At 49.0% G+C, this 13,479-nt stretch overlaps 5 protein-coding genes across 5 annotated transcripts; 3 read left to right on the top strand and 2 right to left on the bottom strand.

Moving 5' to 3' along the window:
* Window positions 1-15: 15 nt before the first annotated feature.
* Window positions 16-829, top strand: EI90DRAFT_3016646 (uncharacterized protein; the record flags this gene model as incomplete). Its single annotated transcript, XM_039057015.1, has 3 exons — window positions 16-330; window positions 427-767; window positions 796-829. The coding sequence occupies 3 exons, from the start codon at window positions 16-18 to the stop codon at window positions 827-829; spliced, it is 690 nt and encodes a 229-aa protein (XP_038915730.1).
* EI90DRAFT_1099848 (uncharacterized protein) lies at window positions 723-4,940 on the bottom strand. The gene is made up of 5 exons (XM_039051494.1): window positions 4,676-4,940; window positions 4,467-4,612; window positions 4,260-4,410; window positions 2,613-4,205; window positions 723-2,561 (listed from the first exon to the last, which is right to left on the bottom strand). The coding sequence occupies exons 1-5, from the start codon at window positions 4,844-4,846 to the stop codon at window positions 1,062-1,064; spliced, it is 3,561 nt and encodes a 1,186-aa protein (XP_038915729.1). The 5' UTR covers window positions 4,847-4,940; the 3' UTR covers window positions 723-1,061.
* Window positions 4,941-5,959: 1,019 nt separating this feature from the next.
* Window positions 5,960-7,103, top strand: EI90DRAFT_3124030 (uncharacterized protein; the record flags this gene model as incomplete). Its single annotated transcript, XM_039063674.1, has 4 exons — window positions 5,960-6,190; window positions 6,418-6,712; window positions 6,776-6,893; window positions 6,959-7,103. 4 exons carry the CDS (start codon window positions 5,960-5,962, stop codon window positions 7,101-7,103), a joined length of 789 nt encoding a protein of 262 aa, XP_038915728.1.
* A 1,114-nt stretch (window positions 7,104-8,217) lies between these two features.
* Window positions 8,218-10,288, bottom strand: EI90DRAFT_3124029 (uncharacterized protein; the record flags this gene model as incomplete). Its single annotated transcript, XM_039063673.1, has 8 exons — window positions 8,218-8,888; window positions 8,939-9,282; window positions 9,335-9,505; window positions 9,554-9,648; window positions 9,703-9,819; window positions 9,873-9,974; window positions 10,029-10,091; window positions 10,160-10,288. The coding sequence occupies 8 exons, from the start codon at window positions 10,286-10,288 to the stop codon at window positions 8,218-8,220; spliced, it is 1,692 nt and encodes a 563-aa protein (XP_038915727.1).
* Window positions 10,289-10,626: 338 nt separating this feature from the next.
* On the top strand, window positions 10,627-11,709 carry EI90DRAFT_1099712 (uncharacterized protein). The gene is made up of 2 exons (XM_039051493.1): window positions 10,627-10,944; window positions 11,000-11,709. Exon 2 carries the CDS (start codon window positions 11,038-11,040, stop codon window positions 11,590-11,592), a length of 555 nt encoding a protein of 184 aa, XP_038915726.1. The 5' UTR covers window positions 10,627-10,944; window positions 11,000-11,037; the 3' UTR covers window positions 11,593-11,709.
* The last annotated feature ends 1,770 nt before the right edge of the window (window positions 11,710-13,479 follow it).

The raw sequence follows: 13,479 nt of genomic DNA, 5'->3' as shown, positions 1-13,479 counted from the left end.
TCAGCAGGTTGATGCATGTCCAAATCAGATCGAACATCTCGACATCAAAGTGGCAGGACTTGGCAAGATCATCAAATTTGTTACCTGTATAGCTTGCAACATCCATCCCCGCCTTTCATGAGAAAAAAAAAACTGCAACGCGCGAGAAAAGGTGGACAAGCTTCAATCTATCCCCTCGGTCACTTGGGTCTTAGACCTTGGATTGAAAGCGGGGTTGTGCAGAGGGAGGCCATATTATTGCTACGAGAGGACTTCGAAGGAAGAACCGAGCCAAGCCCAGTCCAGTACGTTTACATGACTCCGGGACCCTATCCGCCATTACAACTCGCTGTAAGTGCTCCGCCTCTGGAAGCGAAGTCCCCAGGTGACAAAGATGAAAACTAGAACCCTAACAAATTGGAATGAAGCGTGACCGATGGTACGGAGGGCCCGGAACCAGGCGACAAAGAGGCTGGAGGTGGGAGAGGGATGATTCGTCCATCAATGATCACTTCGATGAAAGGATCGGGAGCGACGGACTCTCCTAAGGGTGCAGAAGGGATTCTGGGGATCTGGGGAATATCGGTGCCAGTGACGTCAACGGTGGCGTCGGTACACACCTCGCACCTTGTGCTCCATTATCATGGTGGTGATTTGACAGGCACGTGCATTGCTTATCGAGATAGCACTATCGAATCAAGCTCCTGGTGGTCTTTTCCGAATTGGAGTTTGGATATCCCCAAGTCACTAACACTGCGCCAACATTCATCGTCCATCCAAACCTCAACGTGAGTCATCACTTGTGGTGGAATGCAGAAACATGGACCAGTACATCAGCGATGAGCGATAGGAGTAAAAATGTGCTAGAGAGAGGTGAATATTCTTGATAGTAAAAATTGTAAAATCATGATGCGACTGTGATTTGTTATGGGTGTAGCGGCAAGTGAACTCCATATATGTTTTATGGATTAGTTAAAAAAAATTGAGGTTGGATGTGTGTCCTTATGCCGAACATCCAATTCAAGCTTGCCTGCCATGTGCAGGCAGCGAAACTGAGAAATGCAATGATAAGGAAAGCACACTCAGATATGGACCATTTGTGCCTCTGAATGACGCCCGAGATTGGAGAGAGCATTACGTAGGTTCTCGAGCGACTTGGCCAATCTTGGGGTGATTACTCCTGGGTTAACAGCAACTAGCTGTCGGTAGAGTTTCACGCTTTCTTCGATGAATGGGAGCGCCTCCGAGTGCCGTCCGAGATTGGAAAGAGCCGAATATAGACTGTTGAGTGACAAGGCCAAATTCGGGGTGTATGATCCTGGATGAATGACAACTAACTGGCGTCGGAGTTTAACGCTTTCTTCAATGAATGGGAGTGCCTCTGAGTGCCGTCCGAGTTTGGAAAGAGCGGAATATAGATTGTTGAGTGACAAGGCCAAATCTGGGGTGTATGATCCTGGATGAACGACAACTAACTGGCGGTGGAGTTTAACGCTTTCTTCAATGAATGGGAGTGCCTCCGAGTGCCGTCCGAGATTGGAAAGAGCCAGATATAGATTGTTGAGCGACATGGCCAAATCTGGGGTGTATGGTCCTGGGTTAACAGCAACTAGCTGTCGGTAGAGTTTGATGCTTTCTTCAATGAATGGGAGCGCCTCCGAGTGCTGTCCAAGATTGGAAAGAGCCAAATATAGATTGTTGAGCGACGTGGCCAAATCCGGGGTGTATGATCCTGGGTTAACAGCAACTAGCTGTCGGCAGAGTGTGACGCTTTCTTCGATGAATGGGAGCGCCTCCGAGTGCCGTCCGAGATTGGAAAGAGCCAAATATAGATTGTTGAGTGACATGGCCAAATCCGGGGTGTATGATCCTGGGTTAACAGCAACTAGCTGTCGGTAGAGTTTGACGCTTTCTTCAATGAATGGGAGCGCCTCTGAATGCCGTCCGAGATTGGAGAGAGCATTACGTAGATTGTTGAGTGACATGGCCAAATCTGGGGTGTGTGGTCCTGGGTTAACGGCAACTAGCTGTCGGTGGAGTTTGACGCTTTCTTCAATGAATGGGAGCGCCTCTGAATGCCGTCCGAGATTGGAGAGAGCATTACGTAGATTGTTGAGCGACATGGCCAAATCCGGGGTGTATGATCCTGGGTTAACAGCAACTAGCTGTCGGTAGAGTTTGATGCTTTCTTCAATGAATGGGAGCGCCTCCGAGTGCCGTCCGAGATTGGAAAGAGCCAAATATAGATTGTTGAGTGACATGGCCAAATCCGGGGTGTATGATCCTGGGTTAACAGCAACTAACTGGCGGTGGAGTTTAACGCCTTCTTCAATGAATGGGAGTGCCTCCGAGTGCCGTCCGAGTTTGGAAAGAGCGGAATAGAGACTGTTGAGTGACTTGGCCAAATGCGGAGTGTACCAACCCGAGTCCACAGAAAAAAGCTGACGGCAAAGTACAACGGAATCATTTGCTGCCTCACATGCCTCCTGAAATCTTGAATGAAATACCAAATTCCACGGAAGCACGGCAAGCGCATTAGCCAGTGCACTGACAGGGCCTTCCGAACCATGATCAACAACCAACTGGAAGATCATGAGGTAGTTTCATTAACACGATTTATCGATGACCCATACCTTAGTCCACTCAGGGAGTAACGAAATACTGATGTAGCTTTCCATTCTCACGCAGACTTCCACCCAGCAAGTTGCCTGCTGACTGAGAAACAAACCAACTGATCCAGAAAGCTCCTGTGACGGTTCCTGGACCCCACTGAGATGATGAACAATGTAGCGACATGCATATTGAAAGTGCTCAGATAATTCTGTTGGAGGAATAGACGGCATTTCATCTCTTTCGGACAAGTTTTCAATCAGTCCTAAGCCCTCTATAGAGCAGAGATCCTTGTTCAGAATCTCGGTGCATCGCAGGGCGACCCTGGCATTCTCTGTCCCAACTCCTACTGGACTGCAACGAGGACTGATTGTCTGGGGATCGATCCAATCGACAACAAAGTCTCGGAAAGATTGGTGTAAGATGCGAACCGGAATGTGGGAATCCTCAACTCCTGAGAGGAGAGGTGCAAGTTCCGCCAACGTATATCGCACAGAAGACTTGAGGGAAGGCGACAAAATTGCATCCCAGGCTGTGATCGATAGAGGCTGCTGTGCAACGAAGATTGCTCCCATCACGATTGGGTAATCATCCGCAAAATCTTGATCCTCCCAAGCACACTTCTTCAAGATGCTCGTATACAAGTTATCCATCATTTTCTCAGCAGGGACATCAGGTCGTTTGGCACCTGTGTCGAGTAGGCTCTCTAGTGTCCTCATTGGATCCTTGTTCGCCATCTTCATGTAGCGAAAGATCGTGCTGATCCAAATGAACAAGCCGTTTGCTCGTTCCAAGATCTCCTGTACCGTTTTATCCTCGTCCCGAAGATTGGACCGTAAATCTCGATGTAATTTCTTTAGCTTTTGCAGCTGGAAGCGTATGTATTTAGCACAATCTCGCACATTTGTCTCGTCCGAGAGATTGATAGTGAGTCGATAGATAGGGTAATCGGGGGAGAGGTAGCGATTCACGAGATCAAATTGTCTCGATGTGAGAAAGAATTTTACGGATGATGGTAGCTTGGGCACTTCCTCCCCAAGAATTTCAGCAAGGGACTCGAACACTTCTTTGTCACATTCATCCAATGCATCGAGGATGATCACCATAGGATGGTCGAAAGGCGGAGGTTTATGGAGGAGAGCCGGAGCGACCAATTTCTTGAATTGCGTCGCGAATGGAGTTGTTGAGAGACTAGGGTCTTTCCGAAGAGCAGAGGTAATGAAAGTGCGGTAAACGGGATCATGGTCTGCAAGCGCTCGAGCTATGCCGCTGAATACAGAATCGGGCCGTGACCGTTCACCCTCTTTAAAGAAGTAGCGTAATAATAGGGTAACATCCCCATCACTGGCACATCTTTCTGCTATCGTGAGTGCAATTGAAGTCTTGCCAGCGCCAGCCACAGCAGTCAACAGCATTAGCCGGTTTTCGCTATCCCGTGTGTTGTGACACCATGTCATGATACGCTCAATGAGATCAACCCTAGTGTCTTTTAGGCACGCCTGAGTGGAATCATCGTGGGCGACATGAGGGCATCGGAGACTATCGAGGATTTTGTCGTCCTGTTGACGACGTTCTATGGCCGCTAATTTGGCGCTAGTTATCAAGTTCGTCCTGAGCTGCATCACCCGAAAATCAGAATGGCTATGGAACGGTATTGTAGGGAAAGCTACCTGAAACGATGTCAATGATTTGTCAAAATCCTTCTTTAGACCATCGATTCTTCCTGGGTCTTTCAAGTAAGACAATGCATTTACGAAAGTCGGTCGTTTCTCTATTTTTTTCAATCTTCGTTCGATTTCGGACTTAATCTTCTGTAGCGCGCTGAGACTTCATGTAAGTTACGACACCAAAGAGCATCAAAAACAAATACAACGGACCCATTAAGCTTTTTGGCATTTTCCACCCACGGCTCTGCTTCCTCTGCTGACGTATCATAGGATTCTATGGCTAAAACCACCTCGGCTACCATGTCCACTACGTATTGACCAAAATCAGCCCATTCCTTCTCGTTCTCCTTGAACTTCTATGTGGCGCAAACTAGTGTGAGCTGTCATTCATGGCCAAGCTGGCACAAAGCATTGCCAACCTTAGCCTCATCGAGGATGGAGAGTGCACCGCTAGTCGCCATCTTTAGAGGGGGACACCAATCAGCCGTAGCATTGACGACTCTGAGGATCGGAACTGCTATGTCGCCTCCCGCTACGAGGAGACCATCGATCGTTTGCCTGAGGGCTTCAGCCTTTTGCCGCAACGACATGGTCGATAACGGACAAGTTGATGGAGGAGAGCTCTGGGAACACACGTGTGCTCAGGGCCACGAGGCCCTTATACGATTATGGAAGTTGACGAGAAGCATTTAGTCGACGGACTTCTGATCTGAAATCTATAGCGAATTCCAGTGCGCGCGGTAGCCCGACCTGGACTGGCCAAGTGATCGGAACGGGTGATGACTTGGTTCATCTACTGAGCGAAAACCAGTATCAGGTCACCTAGAATGAGTGTGATTAGGGATGCGAACCAGATATGAACTAGCAAGTACACTATCGGACAGCATACTGAGGCACAAGTCGCGGCGCTCGCCTCGTACAGAGGAGGATGGCAAGCCGGCATGGCACACGTACGCGACGTACATTAGTGGAGGCAAGTGGGTGGCGGTGTGCACACGTCAATGCCCAAAGAATGGGGCAAGTATAGAGGCTTATTACTTAAGTCAGTTCGTTCTCGCATGCAAATTTCTTTTGCCTGGTCGTAGGGGGGCCGATCGATAACTTTCCAGATAGCGCGTTGAAAGTGTACAAGGTCCAAAGTATTGCAGCCGGTCGGTCAGCGTCCCCCGGAGCCACGATGTCTCATTATGAAGCTAGCGCCGTTATTCCAGATCAGGGGTGCATTCAATCACATTATCTAATTGTCATGCTTTATGTAATGCACTCACGCCCAATTCAACTAGTTGCAAGCCATTAATTTGTGAAATCTTATCGGAGAGATATACCTTCCATCAGCGTATCATCCGGGCATCATCATACGTCAGAGCTTTCAAGGGGTTATGACGGACCCAGAATCACGCGCTCGACTTCTATGCGTGAGTTCCTTCCCTCTATAAGTAATTGGCCGTGTGCTGACGCGGTGCACACAGGCTCTCGCTATTTCGAGAATACGTTGCGGAGGGACTTGGCTTTGATACTGTCATTGTTCAGGAATACCTTGAGGTGTTGGCGGAAAATCGCACCTTTCTTGCGCCTCTCGAAGGCTGCCTGGCAAAGCTTTCTGAAATTGAATCTATTCCATTCGAGGACAACCTCGCAGGGATTCTGGAGGCTATCATTCAAAGAGCTTCAGGTTGCGACCGGAATGCTTCGTACATCCAAAAATGTGGTATCAACATATCTCTCATCTCAAGCGTCTTCTTGAAGATAATTTCCCTAAAACTCCTACCGCACGCTCAGCAATGTTTCATGACAAATCGTTCGAGTCTATTTCTTCTCGAAACGATGCTGTTACCTTTATATCTCTTCCTCCTCGGGCGGCTGCCTCTCTTAGATCCACCAGCGTTGATATTCAAACACTCAATTCTATCGGCCCAACTACCAACCCTCGCGAAGTCCGTTTTCTGAGTACAGAACAAGAAAACGAGACTTGGTCGCAAACATTTACCCGAAAACTTAATGTTCTCCTTGGAGTGTCACGACTGGATCAGGGGAGCAGCCGATATACGTTGCAGTATGTATCATTACGGATTGGCTAGCACAAACTGGACCCAGGAGAACACCGAGTCCGAAAGATTCATACACGATTCCCTGTTGTCGTGGCTGGACACGTCGCAAATAGCTAGAGATCGATTACCTAGTCCACACTTCGTTCTTATACGGGGAGCTTGTTCGAAGGGACCTTGTCTCGTTTACGAAGCTCGTGCAGAGAATTATTGCCAGGGGTGATAGCTTACATAGAGCGGATGGACCGTCTCATCTTGCAGTAATACTGCGGGCTATCCCATTGACGTCATCCCGAGGCACCTGCGACGCCCGTTCGACTGTGCTCTATGGTGTCACTGGCCATGAAGATGATGAAACTATATTGAAGCTTCAGCAGGAATGGGTCCGTGTATTGGCAGAGTTCAACCCAGGTGCTCATGCTCGAGTGTGGATGTGTCTCATACTGGGGATTGACTGTGTTTGAATGTTTGAAGAATCAGCTGCGTTGGATAGACCGGGCGTTGCTTCCCCTCCGACGGATGTTAGCATCTTCGATCAGTGGGAATTGGTTCATACGTGGCTTCTCCCTCCAATATTTGAGCACGTTCAAAAGTATGCCATCCCATGACGCCAGAGTTTTCTACCGTGCTAAAATCCCATACTCTTCACCACTATAGTACACCCTCGGGTCGGGATCTTTTTCAAGTCGACACATTTTGCTCGCTCAGCGTCAATCGCGGCGTCTCCCCGCTCTTTCCGAGGTTCGATAATCCGTGCTCAGCAAAGTCGATGGTCACCGACTCTTCATACGTTCCCTCCTAGCTGAGGATTCTGCTTCTGAGGAAGAACGTATCGGACCTTTTAGTTCGTTCAATCTTGAACGTGTTCCGTGTGCATCATGAAACATGGTGCTTCACCGACATGAAACAGACCCAGTGACAAGCACTACTTAATTGCGCCTCGTCGGCGAAAGATGTGGGGAATTATCTCTCTGCAGCGTCAGTTTCCGCATTCCTCAGAGATACGAATAGGGGCATGACTGCTGTGGCTTCTGAATATGATTCCGCACCACTTCAAGTACGTACACATTGATTCGATCTGTGGCTGGTGGCCGTTATGCGATTTATTTGTGCTTCTAGAGGCCTCCCAGTTCAACAGCCGTGTACACGGTAATACAAGTACTAGTGAATCCACACGTCACATGAATATATAAGGGTGGACGTTGACACAGTCCGAATAATCCCACCCCCGGGGAAGTCCACAGCATTTAGCAAAGAACACAGCATTGCGTGAGATGTGCTATTGGGTTTGGATGCCTTTCTTCCATGCCTCGGACGCCTGATGTGATGGGGGGTCGTGCTGCCGTAATATTTCCTTAGACGCAAACAAGAATTGACCCGACTGAGTTTGGGACAATCGCAGCCCAGCACCATATTAAGTCCACCGCGCGCTATTCCACTCTAATGATTTGTGGCAATCAAGCTGTTGGACAGTTGAAGGTCAGCACCGCCGTGGATGGGCTGCACAAACGACAAAGCGTGGCCCAGAATGGCAGGACGTCAAGAGAACGAAGTCGAACGCAATTTATGTTATGCAAGATCAGAGCGGTGTCAATTGCAATCACAATGGATGAATGGCTTTACCATTACCTAATAAGTAATCCTCCATCTCTTCCCAAGTTCTTTTTTCCGCGACCTTGGCCAAGGTCGCGGCCAATATCCCAAATCCTTATTCGCTGCTCGCTGAATAACAGAATCGTGGACGTATATATTCCAACGATTCTTAACAAAATGTCTCCAGGTTCTCGAGCTACCATTGGGAAGGTCTACTGGAACCACTCCAGGCTCCTCCCGAGCGCCAAATTGGTTGACAGCTATCCTGTTCCAAAACTTAGGATCATCGACAATCTTGACCAGCCATGACAACTAAATATGACTTACTCGAATTTGGTTTGCCATCTAAATTTACCCCCGCTTCGAACCATCTTAACATAAGGCCAAAACTCAAGGAACCACCAGAGTACCATACTAGCGAATATATGTGAACTATGTCCAATCCATTCCATTGCCTGCTTCGCAGATGGGAATCTATTCTCCCATTCTTGCATCCCATCATACTTCCATATCTGCTCCCACATCCAGATTCGGTCGGTCATTGGGGCCGCCAGATCCGCTTCATGGTAGTCAAGGTCGATCAAGACATCAGACTTGTACAAAAGGCACCGAGTGAATTTTGCGCGCCGCCGATCGTTCTCTCGTGCCTCGTCTATATCCGGTGTAGACTCATAGTGAACGATTTGCGGAGGGTATGTTTCAAGGCTAGGATAAGGCTCAATGACCCGATTCCCGATGGTCAATGTCGATGATGAGGATATATTGTTGGGGGGATCATTAGTAAGGGGAAGGGGTGGCAAATAAATTCCATATCGTGCTAGCTGGACCGGCCTCCATCGAATATTCAAATTATACCTCTGATCGGCCTCGTATAGTTCACGGATCATCCATCGTAGAGGAATATTTGAGAGGGCAGGCATATATCCAAGCGTGGGGGGTTGTGGGTGCGGATTCCTTGTCTTGACAACATCTTTTGAGTTCCCTCCACCTACATCTAAATTACGAAATGGTCAAGGGATCGTTCATTGGGATCACGCAACTTACCGCCGTGTCCACCAGCAAACCATACCTCTTTGACATCAGGAGGTCTTCCCTGAGGAACCATACTTTTCGCTGGGATGAGCCTTTTGTTATTTTCGGTTTTTAGGTTCAATAGCATTTCCCTTCTCAGTCCCTGAAGCGCCAGTGGCAGCCACCCAATAAAGAGGTGGGTGGGTGTCATCAGTATGTCAACGGCGAATCCGAGCAAGCCCAGGTGCCAATGACGAAAATTGTCCCAATGGGAGAAGTTCGGTGAGGCAAGTCTAATGCCACCTTGAGTTGTCTTCCAGGAGCCGTTCTCCAGTGTCTGTTCTGCAACTGGTAGGGCGTAAGGTGAAGGTGCATATCTAGTAGGATTCAGCTCTCCATACCCAAAAATACGAATGAGGAAAGACTCACTTCATCCTTCGCTCATCTAAGGCAAATGCTTGACGGAATACCTTGAAAGATCCCGACGTCTGCGAGAAGGGCAGTGTTTGTGGGAAGAGCAGCCCCACCGAAGTAACGGTATCCCAAACCCCAAGAAAATCAACCGTGACGTGACGAGAGAGGTCCCGTTTGTAATCATGGCTGGGCCTCATCATTAGCCACGAAGCGAGCACCATTTGTCCACATTACCTTAGATGGGACATTGTAAATTTACGACCGAGGGTCCTATAAATTTCGTAGGCAAATTCCACTTGTTCCGGAACTGTTTCGGGAAGCAAGCCAACCTTAATGTGGTTCTTATCTAAGTGGGTAGAACCAAAAAATGTGCGTAAACTTACTGTCTGAATCATGCCAGCAAGAGCCCGGGCAATGTATGCGCCTCTCGAGAATCCGAAAATGCAAATTTTATCCCCTGGGCGCCAATTCATTTGCAAGAAGTTATAACCGCGGGAAATCTAGCATGCAAAATACGAGTTGGACTCCACGGCATACCGACCGATCCACATACATTGTCCCGAAGGTGCCACGCCAAGGCCTGGTCGATCATCTTCGAAAACCATGTGCCGAACCGTGTCGGAAGGCGTGATTTCGTAGTCGTGCCAACTCCAGTCTTAGCGAGAAGATAAAAAACGCAATATCATGTCCCGGAAAATGTTGAACCCACCTGGTAATACACAAGCTGTTGAGGCTCTCCTTTCTCAAAGCACGTGAAAAGTCGCATAGCATTCTATGGTCAAGAAGAGTTAGCAATACTTATTCTTCCCCTTTCTGAACTCCCCAAAGTTGCCAGCGTACAGTATTCTTTTGATCATAACAATTTGAGGTTCCGTCAAAACAGAGAATGAGCGTCCTCCCAGTGTGTTCCTTCGGCTCCAGCGCGACCGTCTCAGAACTTGTGAGTGTTTCACTCAGTCCTGGAGGCATGCTCCTAACATCTGGAGAGGCAGCCAGAGAGTATCCCGAACCCAGGGAAGGAAACCTTTGGGGGCTGCCAGAGCCCTGCATACAGCGCCTACCGGCTCGTGGTGCCCAAATCGAACGCCTACGACATGACCGCGCGTAACCAGCCTCCGTGACAAAACTAGAGACTGGTGTGGGGGGAGCACGTGGAATCCTGGCTAGCACAAATGTGTTCATGAACATCAACTGGCCACAGAGCAAGGCCCGGGCGGATCCGCATTTGTTGCATGACATCGTTATGAAATTATGTATGTCTGCAACGCCCGGGCGCTTGCTTATGTGGAGGAAGCAACTGGGTTAATGATCGATAGGGTCTGGGGGATAGAGCTAGAGCGACCCAAAATTGGTTTAGTCGATCTACCGGGTTCACTTCGCCGAGGCGGAACTACGTAAATTTCTGACATCGAGTTTCTTTCACCTCCCCCTTTCTCTCTGATTCACTGAAGTATGCGGCTATGCCGATAGGCATAGATCATACTTTCAAATGAATACGACAACAACAACAGGTGGTCATGGACCGTCTCGGATACCACAGCGGTAATAGGCCGAAGAGGTCACTGGATCCAGAAAAAGACTCCCCCCGGACGTGAAAGACGTCTGGTTTGTGGGTGGACACTGCGGTATGGTAGCCTGCCTTCATCCCACGAACACACCCGCCTCATTTCCCAATCCTAGATGTCGGCGGAGGAAACGCATCGGACGACAAGCGTTGTATGAGGCAGACACGAAATGTTGTCTCAATGTTCGCTAATGACCCATTCAACTGGCTTGCTATGGCATCTTGTTGCCCCCAATTAAGTACCCCAACGACGAAGACCAAAAGGACAACCTCAACAAACAAAGCAAACCTAGTCAATGGCTCGTACCCTTCCCCAGAAACGGACGGATCCCGTTCACCTGTTGATAAGGAATCGGATCCCAACACACCACCCGGGCCTCCAGACGCCAGGGAATTTTCCCCGGATGCGGCTGGGGAAGAGGAACGCAAGGCACACACTCGACGAGCAAAATTCCTCCGGTACCAGGAGTACAAGTCTGGCGTCATATACGACCTAGACATTGTCGAGAATGACTTGGCTGCACCAGCGTACGATGAGATGTGGAGGTGGGATGAATGGACATCTGGTGGCATCGCATTCATGTCCTTGTGGTGGTTCCTCGAGTCTACACCTTTCATAAGCCTTGTGCAGGACAAGCACACGCTCTCATGCAGGGAGTCCAAGCTTCGGCATGCTCTGTTTGGTCACTTCATAGCATTTCCCGACTGACTTTGATGGCGTGAGATGTTCAGCTTCGATTTTTTTCGGCCACACCATATTCCTCAAGGTGCAACACCAGACGTATATAAAGGTACTACTATTTCAGACGAATGGGTGAAGTTCTTGGAGGCTCGCTCGAAGCCGCTTTACCACTGGTCTGTCCGTGAGTGTATGAAAATTAAACCCGGCTACTGACCCGGACCTTGGCGCGCCGATGAAAATGTCGAAGACTGGATTGAAGCTTATTGGTGTACGTTTCTCCGTGTGGTTTGCCATGTGGGCCTTTTGCATTATCAACAATTCTAATATATAGCGGCCCTTGTATACACTAGCTATGACCCCTCACTGCAATAACTCGATCATTTGTATCGCACAACCATGTCTAAGTGGGATGATGCAGATGCAGAGCTGTGCAGACTCGACGGCGGAATTTAAGCTTCGTTCGGTGGGAGGCGTCTATTATTGTTTCGTCGCATGTGCAAGGCGCTTGCCCCCGAATAGTTCGCTAAATTCATGAGTGATGAGGGACGCTATTGAACCCAAGAAGATCCAAGGGCGCATAAAACCTGCACAACATATGTAGCACGCTTTACGCACTGCACAAGGACTTTGGTGTGTTTTTGAGGCAGCTGTATTTACAACAGGGTAATGGGAGTGAATTTCAGCAAGAAGATGTGGTGAAGGGATTGCCAAAGCTACTGGTACTGGTTTCAGCAGCGGTGTATGCTCACAAGGAAAGAGAAGTTATTGAACATTATGTACCCGCGATAGAATACCGTTACGTCGTAGCGAATGTCCTCGAGCCGAACCGGTCAGAACAGACGTGGACCAGAGGAAAGTCGTCATCACCAATGAAACCGCGACTAATACCAAATTAATTTCACCATGAATGCTGGCAGTACAATCCCCCCAAGATTCAGCCTAGCAGAATTACGGAGTTTGCCTGGATTTTTGAAAATAGCAATGTCAGAAATTTACGTAATTGTGCCTCGGGCGAAGTGAGTACACTCATTTGGAGGTTGTCTTGTTGAGGCGAGAGTCAGAAGACCGGGGCACCGGAGTTCCCTGCTGGTTTGATGGGCCTTATGCTATGCTCAACAATAGGTCAGCTCCTCTGCGGTAGACGTTCATTGTCCACGGAGTCGCCAGTAGTCCCCCGAACAGTATCTCCTGGTAACGCCACATCAATAACACCAACCAGTTTCAAAAATGGCCGGATCACAACCACCTCGTTGTTGTGTGTCAAATTCACTCCCGTTGATAGGAAGCCCTCCAGATGGCTAAAGAGAAGGCATCATTGCTTCCACTGCGACCCCTTGAACCAGGTCATTGCAGATCACTTACCCGGCGTACATCGGGACAATTTTTGATTCTCCTGTCGCGCGATTCGAAATGGCGGCTCGATCATTACCGCGGACACCGGGATTCATTTTGAGGGCGTGATTATGTGCATCTCTCGGGACCAGCCCCTCGCGCTGGCAGTGTATCGGCCATGACGCGATCCAATACCGGACGAAGGTCCCGCCGTGAGGTTCCCCGACTTCGCCATGTGGGTTCTCAGCATAGCATGTATATGTTCGGCGCTATTGATGATGGCATGGCGTAAGATTTGATCATCTCTGTGGCGTAAGGTAGTACGTTCTCTTGCTCTCTGCTCACACATTTACGATTATGGCCTAACAAATACATGAACGTGATGTGAGTGGGCGAGTGTGATTTGATGTACATTACACGCGCCCTCCGGACAAACGGATCAGAGTGCCCGCGAGTGCGGCTCGATCAATGCGCGATCAAGGTGGCCGCCGGTACCGTGTGTATGCAAGTGTAAATAAGTAACCCAGTACTTAATTCGGACCTCGACGAACTTGACATGACCATCAGAAATCCTCTGAGTGG

Source organism: Cantharellus anzutake, assembly GCF_015039405.1.
Source record: "Cantharellus anzutake strain C23 chromosome Unknown EI90scaffold_25, whole genome shotgun sequence".
In the NCBI taxonomy this organism is placed as follows: Eukaryota; Fungi; Basidiomycota; class Agaricomycetes; order Cantharellales; family Hydnaceae; genus Cantharellus; species Cantharellus anzutake.
This window is presented reverse-complemented; position numbering and strand designations above follow the sequence as displayed.

Coding starts and splice junctions, on each gene's coding strand:
- EI90DRAFT_1099848 (XM_039051494.1), bottom strand. CDS start 4,846: ATGTCGTTGCGGCAAAAGGCTGAAGCCCTCAGGCAAACGATCGATGGT. Junction 4,411..4,466: donor AATGCCAAAAAGCTTAATGG/GTCCGTTGTATT, acceptor ATGAAGTCTCAG/CGCGCTACAGAAGATTAAGT. Junction 4,206..4,259: donor AATCATTGACATCGTTTCAG/GTAGCTTTCCCT, acceptor CGGGTGATGCAG/CTCAGGACGAACTTGATAAC.
- EI90DRAFT_1099712 (XM_039051493.1), top strand. CDS start 11,038: ATGAGGCAGACACGAAATGTTGTCTCAATGTTCGCTAATGACCCATTC.